The 16,617-nt window shown below is 46.2% G+C and overlaps 2 protein-coding genes across 2 annotated transcripts in view; one reads left to right on the forward strand and one right to left on the reverse strand.

The window, feature by feature from the left end:
- LOC131689528 (uncharacterized) overlaps positions 1–16,617 on the forward strand; it is a 164,477-nt gene that overhangs the window by 135,534 nt on the left and 12,326 nt on the right. The gene's annotated exons all lie outside the window — the stretch shown is intronic.
- On the reverse strand, positions 293–5,662 carry LOC131687813 (uncharacterized). The gene has a single exon (XM_058971904.1). It carries the CDS (start codon positions 5,660–5,662, stop codon positions 293–295), a length of 5,370 nt encoding a protein of 1,789 aa, XP_058827887.1.

Genomic DNA, 16,617 nt, shown 5'->3' on the forward strand with positions numbered 1-16,617 from the left:
TAACGTAGACAGGACCGTACATCATGCACATATACTTCGTGATTCGACCTTCACCTTACATGCATTGTATACTTTGGAGATGGAAGATTTGAGGATGTGTAAAGATCGATGTGTCTCGACGACAGACTTCAGAAGAACTCATCCCGGGGTCACCGGAATGGTGACGAAACAGCAACTATGGAGTATGAAACTAGGATTACTTTTTTGAAATTCTTTATAAACACAAAACTTAACTGGAAAGCGGAGGTCTCTAGCGGACCTCCGCTAGTGCCGAAGCACCGTCGCAAACGAGCTACAGCCCGCCATTCGTCGACATCGCGTTGTCCCTTATAGGAAGAACGCATATCTTGGTAATTCCTCGTTTGTAGATTCCGTCCTGGGTGCGAACATTAACGACACGTATGTTGTTATCTGGTCCTCTAACGATATCGGTGACACGGCCAAGATTCCATCTGAGTGGTGGTAAACGTTCGTCCATCAGGAGTACCATGGTTCCTACTGCAATGTTATCCCGTTGTCTCGTCCATTTGGTCCGATTGTGTAAATCAGATAAGTAGAGTGTTGTCCATTTCTCCCACAGCATCTGAACATAGTGTTGAGCCCTTTGCCAGGAAGATAAGCGATTTGTGGGCACACTGCCTAAATTAGGCTCTGCTATGGCAGTCAACGGACGTTGTACAAGAAAATGCCCTGGAGTCAAGGCTTCAAAGTCGTTCGGGTCGTTACTTATTGGTGTAATCGGTCTAGAGTTCAAAACTGCTTCTACTTGTGTTATAACAGTTTGAAACTCGTCGAATTGTAGTGTCCGTGGTCCGACTGTCTTCTTCAATGCAGTTTTAAAGCTCTTTACGGCAGCTTCCCATAGTCCACCAAAGTTGGGCGTTCTAGCAGGGATGAACTTAAATTCAATCCGTTCTACGGCTGTGTCTCTCGTTATCACGTGTTGAAACTGTTGACCTTCAAAGAGCCTTCGTAGTTCATCTAGCTCTCGATTGGCTCCCACAAAGTTTTTCGCGTTGTCACACATGATGACTGTTGGATGCCCTCGCCGGGCTACAAAGCGCTTAAGCGCTGCTAAGAACGCTTCTGTAGTCAAATCTTGCACCAGTTCTAGATGTACCGCTTTTGTGACTAGGCAGACGAATATGGACACGAAACACTTCTTAGGGCTGCTCCGACGATTAGCATAGGAGAATAAAAACGGTCCACAGTAGTCCACACCGACATGAAGAAAAGGTGGTGCTGGTGTTACTCTTTCTGCTGGTAGATCCGCCATTAACTGATCTAGAGGTCGTGGCCTTGCGCGAAAACACGAGATGCAGCCATGTATCAATTTCCGAGCTAAATCCCGAATTCGCGTTGGCCAGTATCGTTCTCTAACGCGCGCAATGAGTAGCTGTTGTCCAGCATGGTATAGCTTCGTGTGATAGTGGGCGAGTATCAACATTGCAAGAGGATGATTGTGGTGAATTATCATCGGATGGTTTCTACTATCTGACACAGGCGCATCCCTCAGCCGGCCGCCAACACGCATGATGCCGTCTACTAACCTTGGACGTAACGAACAGATTTTTGATGACTCCCGAACCTCATCATTTCTTGCCAAATCGAGTAGTTCCTGGCTGAAGCTTTCTCGCTGGGACAGTTGGACTAAATGAATAACAGCCTTATCATACTCCTCTGTACTGATCAGTCCAATCATTCTACTGCCTCTGTTGATTTCTGTCGCATTATATCGGAACCGACGAATGAGTGCAACTATGCGAATGAGTTTTGGGAACGATGAATATAAGGAAAATATTTCGCTTGGAGGTTGTGCTTGCAGAGCTAATGACACCACACTCCGTTCTTCTAAAACGGCTGATTCGAACTGTTCGAAGTTGACATCATCGTTCACAGGCCACGTAGGAGTTTCTTGACGCATCCATAGCGGACCATCGAACCAGATTGCCTGATACTGGAGCTGCGCCGGAGTCATTCCACGGGATAAAATATCTGCTGGGTTTTCAGTACCAGGTACATGATGCCAAACGCCGCATCTTGTGATATGCTGTATTTCAGACACCCTGTTCCCAACGAAGGCTTGCCAACGTGATGGCGACGAAGCTAACCAGCACTGGACAATTTTGGAATCTGTCCAGAAATGTGGCATGGTAGTAGTTGGGATGTTGCTTCTGAACCTTTGGAATAGATGACTGAGTAACAGCGCCGATGACAGTTCCAGTCGAGGTATTGATTGCTTACGTTTGTTTCGCTTTGGTTCATCGAGTGGAGCAACTCTTGACTTTGACATTAGCAGACGTACCGCAACAGATCCGTCGGAGGAGACGCAACGAAGGTAAAGGCATGCTCCATACGCCCTTTCCGAAGCATCACAAAAGCCGTGCAGTTCGACACTTACACAATCGTGGCATGGTCCAACCCATCGTGGCACAGTCAGGGAATCGAGAGCGATCAGGTTTCGCCTATATTCTTGCCAAAAGTCTTGGAATTCCTCCATAAGTGGTTCATCCCATTTGCAATTTAGCTTCCACAGCGTTTGGATAAATATTTTGGCTTGAACTATAACAGGACCGACAAGTCCAAGCGGATCGAAGAGTTTAGATGCGTCGGACAAAATAACTCGCTTGGTAACGATGGCCGCTGTGTTCCACCTCGGAACTTCGAAGCGGAAACAGTCTGTGCATGGTTCCCACGCAAGCCCCAAAGTTTTTACAGTGGATGTGGATGAATCTAATTCGAGAATATCTCTATGATCTCGGAGGCCTGCTGGAAGATCTGCCAAGATCTCTTGACAATTCGAATTCCATTTTCGAAGAATAAATCCTGCGCTGTCTAGCAAGTTGTTCATTTCCCTTATCAAGCTCCTTCCTTCCTTCACGCTACTAACACCGGTGATCATGTCATCCACATAAAAATCCTTTTTAAGAACCTTAGCAGCTACAGGATGTGATTTGTCTCCGTCCTCTGCCAGCCTTTGCAAACAGCGAGTGGCAAGATATGGTGCTGCTGAGGTCCCGTACGTAACGGTTGTCAATTCAAATGTTTGAATTGGATCATTTTCTGATTCTCTCCAGATGATGCGTTGCAATCCTTGATCAGATTGTTGTACATTAATCATGCGATACATCTTGGCTATGTCAGCTACGAGTGCCAAACGATGCATCCGGAAACGAATTATGATTGACATCAGGTCATCTTGGACAACGGGACCAACCATTAAACCGTCATTGAGTGCGATTCCAGTGGATGTCCGAGAAGAGGCGTCGAAAACGACACGTAATTTAGTCATCGTGCTGTCCGGTTTTAATACGGCATGGTGTGGCAGATAATAAACTGGTCCGGGTGCCACGGCTTGATCGTCAACCTTTCGCATGTGACCCATGTACTGGTACTCCCGAATAAACTCACAGTACAAGGTCTTCATTTCAGGATTCGTTGCGAACCGCCTCTCTAAACTCATGAAGCGTCGAAGTGCTGAAGCTTTAGAGTCACCCAGCTTTTGGATGACATAATCTTTTTTCGGCAGGGTCACTACGAAACGCCCTGTATCGTCTCTTGTAGTCGTTTGTTCAAAGATTTCCTCACACCGTGTTTCTTCGATCGAATATGTGCTTTTCACTTGACAGGATTCCAATTCCCAAAATTTGGTCACTTGGTCCTGGAGAGCTGTAGTCGAACACAGATATACAGCTGCTATGGACAAAGCAGATGTCGAATCGGTAAGTCGACCGGAAACGATCCATCCGAAAACAGTATTTTGTAGCGTAGGTCCTTGTTCCCAGAGTTTCCTTTTTCCGTCCAATAACAGATCGAGATAGTACTCTGCACCGATTATCATGTCGATATCTGCTGCTTTGTTGAAATCCGGATCAGCCAAAATGATTTCGTTCGGTACATTCCACTGATAGATTTCGAAATCTTCGCATGGCAATGGTACGGTTAGTTTTGAAAGAACATTGAATCGTATGTCCTCCTGGAACTCCGAGATTTCGTTTAATCGTGGATTGATCGTTGCACGCACAGCTTGCTTAGACACACCTCCCGATCCTCCAATTCCTTGGATAGACAAGTAGTCAGAAAACTCCTTCAATTTGAGCTTCCGACAGAAGCTAGTAGTTACAAAACAATATTGGGAGCACGAATCGAGCAATGCTCTGGCCAAAATCGTGTTTCCATACGCATCGCTAACACGCACAAGTGCAGTTGGCAGCAGCACTTGACGTGTAATTGACTTATTGGAGGCTTGAAGTGTGACTGTGTGCTTGGTGGAGAAGGGTTGACCAGTGGCTGGCATTGGGTGAGTGCTATGCGAATGTGGATTGACAACTGTTAAGGTGATGGTGGATGGTGTATTTGTGTTTGTGGGTGTGGGTGTGGGTGTGGCTGTGACTGTGTTCTGAGTCGGAGTTTGCAACGTCTGCTGATGATTGTCAGTTGGGGGTCGTCTCGACTTTTGTTTTTCATTTCCACTGTTCGCTGAAGCGTTTGACGGATGAAGCAACGTGTGATGCCTCCTACCGCAATTACGGCACATTCCTCTTGTACAGTTGCGGGCTAGGTGTCCACCTGACAAACAGTTCACACATAAACCATGTTTACGTACCGTATCATAACGTTCTGACACACTCAAATTTTGGAATCGTTTGCATATAAATGCTGAGTGGGACGGTTCTGAACAGAAGCTACAACGTCCAGATGTTGATGGATGGCTCACACCAAACCGTGGCCTTTTGTTATCGGCTATTGGTGGGAGAATGTTATGTCCAACAGATTGGAGAACTGCACAATGATTTCTGAGAAAGGTAATCAAATCTTCATAAGCTGGGACCTCTTTGGAGTTGTGGTGTGTTTCCCATAATCTAAGAGTAACGGGATCCAACCTCGCGCAGAGCATGTGAACAAGGATAGTACTCCAGCCAACTGTCTCTTGTCCCAGTTTTTCGAGCATTTGCAGATTCTTATCAAATTCACTTAGAACGTGGTTTAGGGATTCGAAATTCTCTCTCTTCATAACAGCAACTCCAAAGAGTGCTTCTAGGTGCGCCTTGACAATCAATTTAGTATTTTGATAACGTCTTTCCAAAGATGTCCAAGCCACGGTGTAGTTGGCTGCTGTCAGCTCAATGGATGAAATCGCTTGAAGAGCTTCTCCGGAGACAGACGATCGCAAGTACGTAAACCTGTCCATGTCTGTAAGCTTCTCGTTCCGATGGATAAGGCTGCGGAAAGCATCTCGAAATGGGACCCAATCTCGAAGTTTACCACAAAAGGTAAGTAATTTAATCTCTGGAAGTTTGATCTTCGAATATGCAGAAACCGAGGCAGTAACAGCGGGAGGGCTGGCGACACTCTCGTCCTTGATACGATGTTTTAGCAGCGATCCCTTGAGTCTGCAATATAAATTCTCCGCATTTCGTAAAATCTCATCGTTCTCTACATCCCTCCTTTCTTCAGCAGCTTCCAATCTCGCCAAACGGTCTGCTTCCTTCTCGTCTAGTTCTGGTTCTTCGTCATCTTCCAATTCATCCATTTCAGTTTCTATCAAATTTCGCACTTCTTTGAATTCACTAAATGCACTTTCTAGCAACTGCAAACGAACATCAACTTGATCTCTGTCGTCGATTGTATAATGTTCAACAAACTCGGCAATTCCTGTCATAGTGGTTCGCAAGCGTTTTTCACGTTTTTGGAGTGTTCTTAAACTGTTTGCCATCTTCACTTGATCGTCACTAATAACACACTTATCAATGTTGGTTCGTTTGCACTGCTCACCACACCGAGTTTTCACTTAATTCTCTATACACCGTCGCACTGCTAGTTGAATTATTAACCGTAACGAGAACCGCGAGAAGCATTGACTGACCACCCAAATTGACAGCAGCAAGGAGAATCGACTCAAGAACAACACGAGCCAACCAAAAACCCAGCAGAATGTAAGACCGACGACTTCTTTTAACCCACAGGGACCATCTACAGTTGTCAAAAAATAGAAATTCGCATGCAACTTAACTTTATTATTCCTCCTTGTAACATCGCCTCTATTTCTCAACCCAAACCACCGGTCTTCCCCACATGCAATTGAGAAGCCACAGACCATGCAATTAGCGTACTTTCCTCAAATTTCCGTGGTAACAGCTCACATACACGCCGTCCGATATTCGTCGACCCAGTCCTCGGTTCTCCACATGTGGCAGCAACAGCACTAATTGGGCAGCAACTCAGCGTCCAAAATGGCGATTATTCCGCATGCACTTCGCTTCGACAATGGACTATTGTTCGCGTTCAATCCGCCACGAGGAATATTCACGATACTTGTTCCGAATACCAGTACACGACACATCCGGTTCGAAGGACCACTTTGTTCATGCAAGTTCTTTGATGTGTCCACGTACCGGGAATTTTCTAGCACACGCGGCGGGAGGTGATATCGGTGGAACAAATTACACGCGGCACGATTTAGTGGATATCAAAACTCTTTAATTGTCGAGAAAGAATGTAATGAATATAAATAGGTTAAGAAAGACTCGACTGCTTTCGATAACGTTTTATTACTGACTAACTGCTCTGGTATTTTCTACATCTGTAGGTAGTAAGTTTCAGTGGCACGATCATACGATCGGCAATCAAAAGGCCTTTTTGCTTATCATCTATATGTGTAACGATAGATAGGTAAAGCGCAATGAGAAAGGTATCTTCTTATCATACGGCTGAGCGAGAAGACAACTGATACTGTGTTGTGGAACATATGGTGGTTCTAAAACTACTAATAATTATTTTTGCCGCAACACTGTGCATTGCAAGAAAACATGAGTAATCAATTCCAAGGAACCATGCCTCCATAAGAGAAACTGGACATAGAATGTACCAGTAATAATCAATTACTTGTAAATATCGCCTCAATAGAAAGGCCTGACATTAAGATTAAATATATGCTTGATACAGCAGCATTTCTTAATGTAATAAGATGGGATACTGTCTCGAAAATTGGAGCCAGAGTTATTAACTATCGGGATAAGTTATACATTACAGGTTTTAATCTGACACAATCAGAAACTATTGGGTCAGTAGAAACCACATTAATATTTGGGATCTCGAAGTATCCAATAAAATTTTATATTGTAAAGGATTTATGCGTTACGGGAATTATCGGAGCGGAATTTCTTAAGGAATATACAATTTTAATTTCTCAGCATTTGAGCTACATCGCCCTCAGTAAATCGAATGAGTGCGACAATGTGTCAAATGGAGATAAAATACAGTTATGGTAACTTTATGTCAAGAGAGGAAAATACTCCGAACAACGCGGATAAAATAAATTCAACTAAATACGTTGAAGAAGTACGTAACAAGACCCCCGAAGGAAGGAATGGAATGAATAATTAGATAAAAATAAAATAGCAAGGGAAGATGAAATGCCCTCAAACATGACGCGAAAACGCGAAATTTTGGCCAAGAAGGCATGCCAGACAGAGGCAATTACAAAATACACTGATGTTAAGATACAGTATAGTAACGATGGAATGAATCATATAACAGATATGACTAAACTAATAGGAAACAGAAATAACAGTAAAACGCCAAGGAAAAGTTTTATTGAATCAGATACATCTCACAGAAGAAAGTGCATGACTAGCATGGTCCCGGAATGCGGAATGCTTACTATAAAAAGTACTCTGCAATGAAAAGTTCACCGATAGACCCATAGTCTATGCGAGCAGAGGTTTAGTGGGTGCAGAAAGAAGATACCATACGATAGAGAAAGAATTACTCGCAATCGTATGGTCAGTGAATAGATTTAAACATTTTATTTATAATCATAAATTTATTGTCTATACGGATCATATGGAAATTGAAGGAAACATCACCCACCCTGAAACGACATTTTAAAATTGCAAGGGTTGGAAATGGACATTCGCTAAAAACAAGGGAAAGATTATGTTGTAGCAGTTGGCCTGTTCAAGGATAAACAACAATCCGAATGGAACCCGCACATGGACGGACTAGAAAACATTGATTTTGAATGGGACGAAACAGATGATCTAGAAGTAACAATCTCACACGAAGACTTTGATAATGATCTAGAACAGAGACGTATTGATTTCAAACTATTAGAGTTTTCAAAAAGCAAGATAAACGAGAGCGACGCCACATTCGTTATAGTTAATAGCAGGTCAGCCTATAAAGAGCTGAGCGAGTTGGTCGACCTCCCTCATGGGTTGAAAGATTTTTTGAATGGTAGAATATTTGCAATTCCGAACAGGAAAATATGGGGAATGATTCTAAACGGGTCAAGCCGATCAAGAGCTAACATTAAGGTATTTTTGAAGGGTTAGTAGATGCATTCGTGAAGTGTCCCGAACACACAAAAGAAGATAAGAATATGCAAATTATCTCCTTTAGAAACATACAAACGCCACCAGAAACAAACATTTTACGATTTATTGCAGGAAAATTCGATAAGGTGTTCACTCTATATGCACTAGAACCAGAGCTACAGGTCCAAAGCCCTGGTAAAGGAGGATGGTTGTGATGATCTGGGCCGAGGTCACCACGTAAAGCAAGGTAGGTCATAACCCCAATTCCAAGGCGTGAAGCGACCCGTGCCGAGGGATGAGTGATCGAGGGGGTGAAAAAGATGCTCGATCGTTAACGGAGCCTGTGGGGTACCTGGGCAACCCCCACAGTAAGCGTCCCTTACCACGTTAATGCGGAGCTCTGGCGTGGCGGACATCTATTCTCGCGCTACTCGTGGGATTTAACATGGAGGCAACAAAAAATAAAAATAAACAGTCGGAGGTGCCAAACCCCTTCGCTAGAGGTGGTTTGGCGAGGTCTCTCCCCCGTGGGGAGAGTAGTGGAGCGATGAGTGCTGCATCTGAAAGCATCAGTCACCCCCCCCCCCAGCAGCGGTAGGAAATAGCCCTACCAACGCACCGGACGGGCCATTATCGGCGATACGCAAAGTGGTGGAGCAGCTCGATGCAATAATCGAGTACACTAGCGCAAAGCAAAACATAAGCAAGGAGTTAAAACAGAGTCTCCTGGAACTCCGAAAAACTGTTCGTGTCGCAAGACAGAAACAGCAGGCTTATGCCAAGAGGGTGGAATGTCGGGAGAAGTCCGACAGAGAAACCCAGACAGTGGCCTCCAAGAAGGAGGGAAAAGAGAAGGTCGATACGGGCACTAAGACAGTGGCCTTCACCTTCTATGGAGCAGCCACGTCGCTTGATGCGGCGGCCGAGTTCCCCCCGAAGGGCAAAGGCAAGGGCAAGGGCAATCGTAAGACGGCGTCGAACGCGAAGCGCCCTAGGAAGTCGCCAGGCGAGGGTGCAAAAAGCGACACCACACGGCGTGCAACCGTTAAGGTCAAACGCCGTTTGGGCGAGGTAAGCGAGGGCGAGAGTGACCTCGCTGAGCAGAGCGTTGGTACCAGCAACCCGGCGCGACCGGGGCAGGGGGGACCAAACCCCTGGACGCTGGTCACCAGGAAGAAGCCGGCACTGACACCGGAGGTACCGCGGCCCGCGAAGAAGGCCAAGGACAGAGGCGAGGCCTTGTGGTTGAAAACCGACAAGGACAAATATGCCGATGTCCTAAAGTCGATGAAGGCGGCCGAAAGCCTTTCGGCCCTTGGGCAAGATGTGCGTAGCGTGAGACGCACCAACACGGGAGAAATGCTTCTGGTGCTGAAGCGAGGCGCACAATCTAGTGTGGTATACAAGGCCTTGGCCCAAGAAGTCCTTGGTGAGGGCGCCCAAGTCAGGTCGCTAGGGGCGGAAATGACTCTCCAGTGCGAGCATCTGGACGAGTTCACGGCCGCAGAAGATGTCGTCGCAGCCGTTAAGGAACAATGCGGCGTCACAATCGAGCGGGCCTCTGTGCGATTTAGAGGGGGACCCTCTGGCACCCAAGTAGCCTACCCCAGGCTACTGAAGGCGCATGCCAAAAAGGTAACCGAGAAAGGGAAGCTGAAGATCGGCTGGTCGGTATGCCCTATTAGTATACCCCAGCCGCCTTCAGTGGATAGGTGCTATCGGTGCCTTGAGTCCGGCCACAAAGCATACGAGTGCAAAGGCATAGATAGGAGCAAACTATGTCGTCGCTGCGGCGAGGAGGGACATAAAGAGCGGGGATGCACTAAGGCACTTAAGGGCCTTATCTGCACCGCTAAGAAGCAAGCTCATAAACATGCTATGGGCGGACCTTCGTGTCTCTTCGGTGAGTTAAATAAGAAGAAGCCCTGAACGTCACACAGCTAAATCTTAACCATTGTGCAGCAGCCCAACAGCTGCTGTGGCAGTCGGTCTCGGAGTCGAGGACAGATCGCCCTCTTATCAGACCCGTACCGCATCCCTGCCGGCAAAGGCAATTGAGTGTCGGACTGGTCTGGAATGGTGGCAATCTGTACAACGGGACGGTCCCCGGTTCAAGAGGTAATACACCCCTTCGCCGAGGGTGTGGCGATTGCCAAGATCAATGGTGTGTTCTATTGCAGCTGCTACGCCCCGCCAAGGTGGCCAATAGAACAGTTCAACCAGATGATCGACAGGCTCTCGTCGGACCTAGTGGGCCGGAAACCGGTAGTCATAGCGGGAGACTTTAACGCTTGGGCAATGGAGTGGGGCAGCCGCTGTACAAATAGCAGGGGTCAAGTGTTAATGGAGGCGCTTGCGAAACTCGATACTGTGCTAGCTAATAATGGCTCCGCTAGTACATTCCGTAGAAACAGAGTGGAGGCGTGGCTTGACGTAACATTTGCCAGCCCGAGTCTGGCTCCAGGCATGGAATGGAGGGTAGACGAAGGCTACACCCATAGCGATCATTTAGCAATCCGCTTTAAGATCAGCTATGGTGTGCAGCATCCGAGGGCGGGAGATCCCTGTCAGGTACGCGGGTGGAAGTCCAATCACTTCGACAGCGAAGCTTTCACCGCGGCCCTGGGACTGGAGGCCAACACCGACAGTCTAAGCGGGGATGCGCTGGTAGCTGTTCTATCACGCGCGTGCGACGCCACTATGCCGAGAAAAACACTGCCAAGAAATGGTAGATGCCCGGTATACTGGTGGAGTGCCGAGATTGTAGCTCTACGGTCAGCCTGCCTCAGAGCTAGACGTAGGATGCAAAGAGCTCGCACCGAGGATGCAAGAGAGAACCGCCGTGAAGTGTTTCGAGCTGCGAAATTGGCCCTTAACAAGGCTATTAAAATCAGCAAGAGAGCGTGTTTCGACAACCTGTGTGAGAGTGCCAACGCGAATCCGTGGGGTGACGCCTACCGGATTGTGATGGCCAAGACCAAAGGGGGCTCCTCACCCCCAGAACGGTCTCCGGGCCGGTTGGCAACGATTATCGAAGTACTCTTCCCGTCTCGAGCCACAAGCCCCTGGCCACCTGCACTACGAGACAGTGCGGGAACGGTCGAATTGGTGGCTCCAGTGACGAATGAAGAACTACTCGCAGTGGCTAAATCCCTAGCAATGAACAAAGCTCCAGGGCCGGATGGAGTTCCAAACAACGCTCTCAAGGCAGCGATCATAGCGAACCCGAACATGTTCAGGCTAGCTATGCAGAGATGCCTTGACGAGTGCCGTTTCCCCGATAGATGGAAAAGGCAGAAATTGGTGCTGTTGCCGAAGCCCGCGAAGCCGCCAGGCGACCCATCGGCGTACAGACCAATCTGTCTGATCGACACGACTGGCAAACTGCTTGAGAGGATCATCCTTAACAGGCAACCCCGTACGCGGAAGGTACGGACGGGCTGTCAAGCAACCAGTTTGGCTTTCGGAAGGGTAAGTCCACAGTGGACGCTCTCAACTCAGTGATAAATACTGCCGGGATAGCGATCCAACGAAAAAGACGAGGTATTCGATACTGTGCGTTAGTGACACTCGACGTGAAGAACGCATTCAACAGCGCAAGCTGGGATGCCATCGCGCTCTCGTTACACCGGCTTAGCCTACCGGTGGGTCTGTACAGGATCTTGGAAAGTTACTTCCAGAACCGCGTACTGCTATACGAGACCGATGCCGGTCAGAAAAAGTAAAACTAACCGCAGAACACGCGATCAGCACGGTGGAGGAATGGATGAGCGCGAGAGGCCTGGAGCTCGCTCATCATAAGACGGAGGTAGTTATCGTCAACAACCGAAAGTCGGCACAACATGCAGTTATCCATGTGGGAGAAGTCGCGATCACTTCACAGCGAAGTCTGAAGTCTCTCGGAGTCATTATAGATGACAAGCTGACCTTCGGCAGCCATGTCGACTATACATGCAAGAGAGCGTCGACTGCTGTTGCGGCTCTATCGAGAATGATGTCCAACAGCTCAAAGGTGTGCGCCAGTAGACGTAGGTTACTGGCAGGCGTTGCCGTATCTATCCTCAGGTACGGCGGCCCGTCATGGTCAAGAGCACTGAGGGTAACCAGTTACCTACAGAAACTGGAGAGCACCTACCGCGTGATGTGCCTCAGAGTGATATCTGCCTACCGCACGGTATCACACGATGCATCCCGCGTGATAGCGAGCATGATGCCAGTCGGGCTGGTCATTTGGGAAGATGAGGAGTGCTTTGAGCTACGTGGAAATAGGGGAACCCGCGAGCGCACCAGGGCGACCTCGGTCGCCAGATGGCAGCGTGAGTGGGACAACTCCTCGAAAGGTAGGTGGACCCACCAGCTGATACCTAGCATATCGAGCTGGGTGGGAAGACCCCATGGGGAAGTTCACTTCCACCTGACACAATTCCTGTCAGGCCATGGCTGTTTCCGACAGTACCTCCACAGGTTCGGGCACGCGGAGGTCCCAGTCTGCCCGGACTGCCCAGGTGTAGACGAAACTGCCGAACACATACTGTTCGTATGTCATCGGTTCGACGTCGAAAGAAGAGCAATGCTTGACGTCTGTGGCTGGGACACAACCCCTGATACCCTTATTCAGCGGATGTGTCAATCGGTGGAGAAGTGGAACGCAGTCTCGGCTGCTACCATCCAGATTGCCAGTAGGCTACAGGTAATCTGGCGAACCGAGCAACAGACGACGGGCACGGCTAACTAGTGATTGGTTGGCTGGAGCGAAAAAGGCCAAACTCAAAAAAAAAGGGAGTGAATGGTCTGTTCATGCCGAGGCAGGTTGGCGCAGCGAATGGCAACCGCGTAAGGGGTAAACCCAGCCACCCCGAAGCAAGACAGAAGAGTGAGTGTATAGGCGTATAAGTGGACTGCCTCATGCCAAGACGGGAGGGTCGTAGCGTAGTATGTTGGGACTTAGCTATCGATACCTCATGGCGTGGCAGAGGAGTGAAAGGGTGAGCATCCAAGTCAGTCTCACACGGCATGTTAAGGGTGAGCACAAAAGTCAGCCTCACATGGTATGGTAGAGGCTAGCACAAAAGTCAGCCTAGCAAGGAATGAAAAATGTGAGCACACAAGTCAGCCTCGCATGGTATGTCAAAAGTGGGGCCTAAGAAAAATGTCCCACATGGGATGCCAGGGGGAGTGACAAAGGTACAATAGAGTGGCACGATTGAGAGTGAATCAGGTGATAGGGTGAGCACCCAAGTCAGCCTCACATGGTATGGGTGGGGCGAGCACAAAAGTAAGCCTAGCAAGGAATGAGTAAGGTGAGCACACAAGTCAGCCTCGCAAGGAACGAAAAAGGTGAGCACAAAAGTCAGCCTCATGTGGGAGTGTTTGAGAGTGAATCAAAGTGCGGTTGAGAGAGCACCCAAGTAAGCCTCATACAGGACGTATGAACGCGTGAGTGAGAGTGAATGAGTACATTTAGTACAGCCATCCCCCAGAAGTAATACCGAGAGGTAGTTCCTGGTAGGAATGATGGCGGAGCCCAATGGAGAATGGCTGGTCACCATTCGAGCCCGACATGCCCTCAGTGCACCCCGTGTGGTAGATTGGACCCTACCAATAGCACGTGTACTGGGCTAGGACGTAAAGGTCTTCTCCATTGTAAAAAAAAGAGAAAGACCGAATTCCGTTCCAGTAGAAGAGAGAAACTATTCTTAAAGAGTTTCATGACTCTCCGCTGAGCGGGCACGTCAGAAGTAAAAGAATGTTGAAACGCATAAGCCGGCTATTCGAGTAGAAAAATATGCGTAGAGATGTAGAAAACTACGTCAAGCAATGTGACTCATGCCAAAAGAATAAAATTGGCAGGTCCAATAAAATTACCATGAAAATTACAACTACTTCCAGTGCACCTTTTGAAAAATTATACATGGACATTGTGGTATTACCAGAATCCGATTGGGGTAACAAATACGGTCTAGTCATACAAGACGACCAAACTTGATAGTAGCACCGATGGGAAAACAAGAAAGCGCAACGGTCGCGCAAACATTTGTTGGGAATTATTTGCAAATTTGGAACTCCCTTGGAGTTAGTAACAGATAATGGTTAAATTTGGTAAGTTCCCTAATGAAAAATGTGTGTAAAATTTTAAAAATAAAGAAAATTACAACGAGTGCTTATCATCCACAAGCAAATTTGGTGGAAAGATGAAATAGAGAACTGAAAATCTACTTGCGACAATACGTAGGAAGTGATCCGAAAACTTGGGACCAACTTTTACTCTTTTTTACATTTGAATTTAATGCAACTAATTCAACAACAGGTTTCACACCATTTGAATTAGTATATGGTCAACGCACAAACATCTCCAATTCAGTTTACAAATGGGACAACGAGGGCGTATATTATGAAGATTACGTGAATGAGATGCGAGCTACATTCAAGCGCATGCAAACTCAAGCGCGGGAAAATCTAATTCTATCGAAACAAAAAAGGAAAGAGTTATACGATAGAAACACTAACGAATGGCAACCTATGTGGGTCGATTTGGCGATTAAAGCCAACTCCACAGGTACCGGACATAAGTTGCAATCTCATATGAAGTCGTCGAACTCCCAAGTGAGCATACGACCGTGGCAAAAAATGGAAATACATTAGAGAATTAGAGTTCATAATAACCGACTCAAAAAGTATACGGATAAAACTACATAGCTGTAGATACTAGTGTAAATTTTTAAAATCAGTAAATAGCTATTACTATTTGTTTAAGGTAGCCATTAAAGCAAACTGTCCCAAATAATAAAATCCTAAATGAAAAACTTAATTGTATTAAATTAATCAATTATTGAAAACACTTCACATAAGAAAGACGAGGGATAAATAAATCAAATGTGAGACGAAATAAATGGAAAACAATAAGAAAATATTACTAAGCAGAGACACAATGAGAATTAAATGAATGGGATAATCGTCGTCATTGAGTAACATGGATATACGCAATTTACAAGGAAATATGCAATATGAGCAAAAAAATTAAGGTAAAAGGAAAACAAAGGGTAAGGGATTGTCGTATAGGTTGGGACGCTGTATAGGTTGGGACAGCTCGATATTTTCGTTCCTATGCAGTGTTTCCATCTGTTATTTTTAGCACAAACTAGACTCGGTCGTAGCTCACTTTTTATGCCAAATTGAAGTTATAGTTCATTCTTGTCACAGCTGCACTGAGCAGCAGGGGCGGCGAAACACTTTACGCCCGAGTGGGTAGAAAGCATAGGGGAGGGGTCCATTAGTAAGGATTTTTTCCCTTTTCGCAATGCACATGCTTACACGTTCCTTTATGCAAATGGAATTGTGGTACATCTATGTTTTCAAATGTGTGTAGTGAGAGATACATGCGTTGCTCATCTAAATTTTTTGAAATGGTTCAAAATTTCGAGTGGATAATTACCCACTCCGTTATTTTCGAGTGGGTGGTACTACCCATACTACCCACGCTTTCCGCCGGCCCTGCTGAGCAGTGTCAAAAAACGAGCGAAAAATCTTTTGTCGTGCTGATTTTTGGGCCATCTTAAATTGAATCATTGTCATTGAAATTGAAACGTAAATAATTTTAAAGTGTTAAGAAGTAAATGAAATGTTATTACCGATCAGTGTTTTGCGTTTGCTTAATTGGATTTTTTACTTCGAAAAATAGGTTGGGACAAGCGTGTCGTATTGGGACGATTGTATGTCGTTTCCCGGAATACCATTTCCCGGAAAACCATTTTCCGGATTGTACTATTTCCCGGAATATCTTTTCTCGGAAAGTCCCATTTTCCGGAATATTGTTTCCCGGAATGTACCATTTCCCGAAATACTATTTCCCGGAATGTACCATTTCCCGGAATACTATTTCCCGGAATGAACCATTTCCCGGAATACCATTTCCCGGAATGTACTTTTTCTCGGCAATTCGTTATGCTATTGAAATCTGAAGTACTTTGAGAACATTTGAATTTAGAACTATGTTGCTACTCAAAAATTTGTTTGGTACCCTTCACAGCTTGTCTTTGCTCGCTGATCATGTTATTGAATTTAAAAAAAACTAACTCTCCTGCATCTGTAATTTTATTTGAAATCATTATCAATCAATCGAAGGTCCAGAAAACAGATTATGCTAAAAGGAAGGCGATACCAAAGAAGGTCGTAATTTAATTTAAAATTAATAGCATTTCAAAAATATACTATGAAAATTTTAAAGAAGGCAAATGGGTCATTCCATGCGAAGTGATCAAGGCACGTGTAATCGACCTCCACGGATTTGAACAAAATTTAG

Source organism: Topomyia yanbarensis, chromosome 3 (genome assembly GCF_030247195.1).
Source record: "Topomyia yanbarensis strain Yona2022 chromosome 3, ASM3024719v1, whole genome shotgun sequence".
NCBI classification, from domain to species: Eukaryota; Metazoa; Arthropoda; class Insecta; order Diptera; family Culicidae; genus Topomyia; species Topomyia yanbarensis.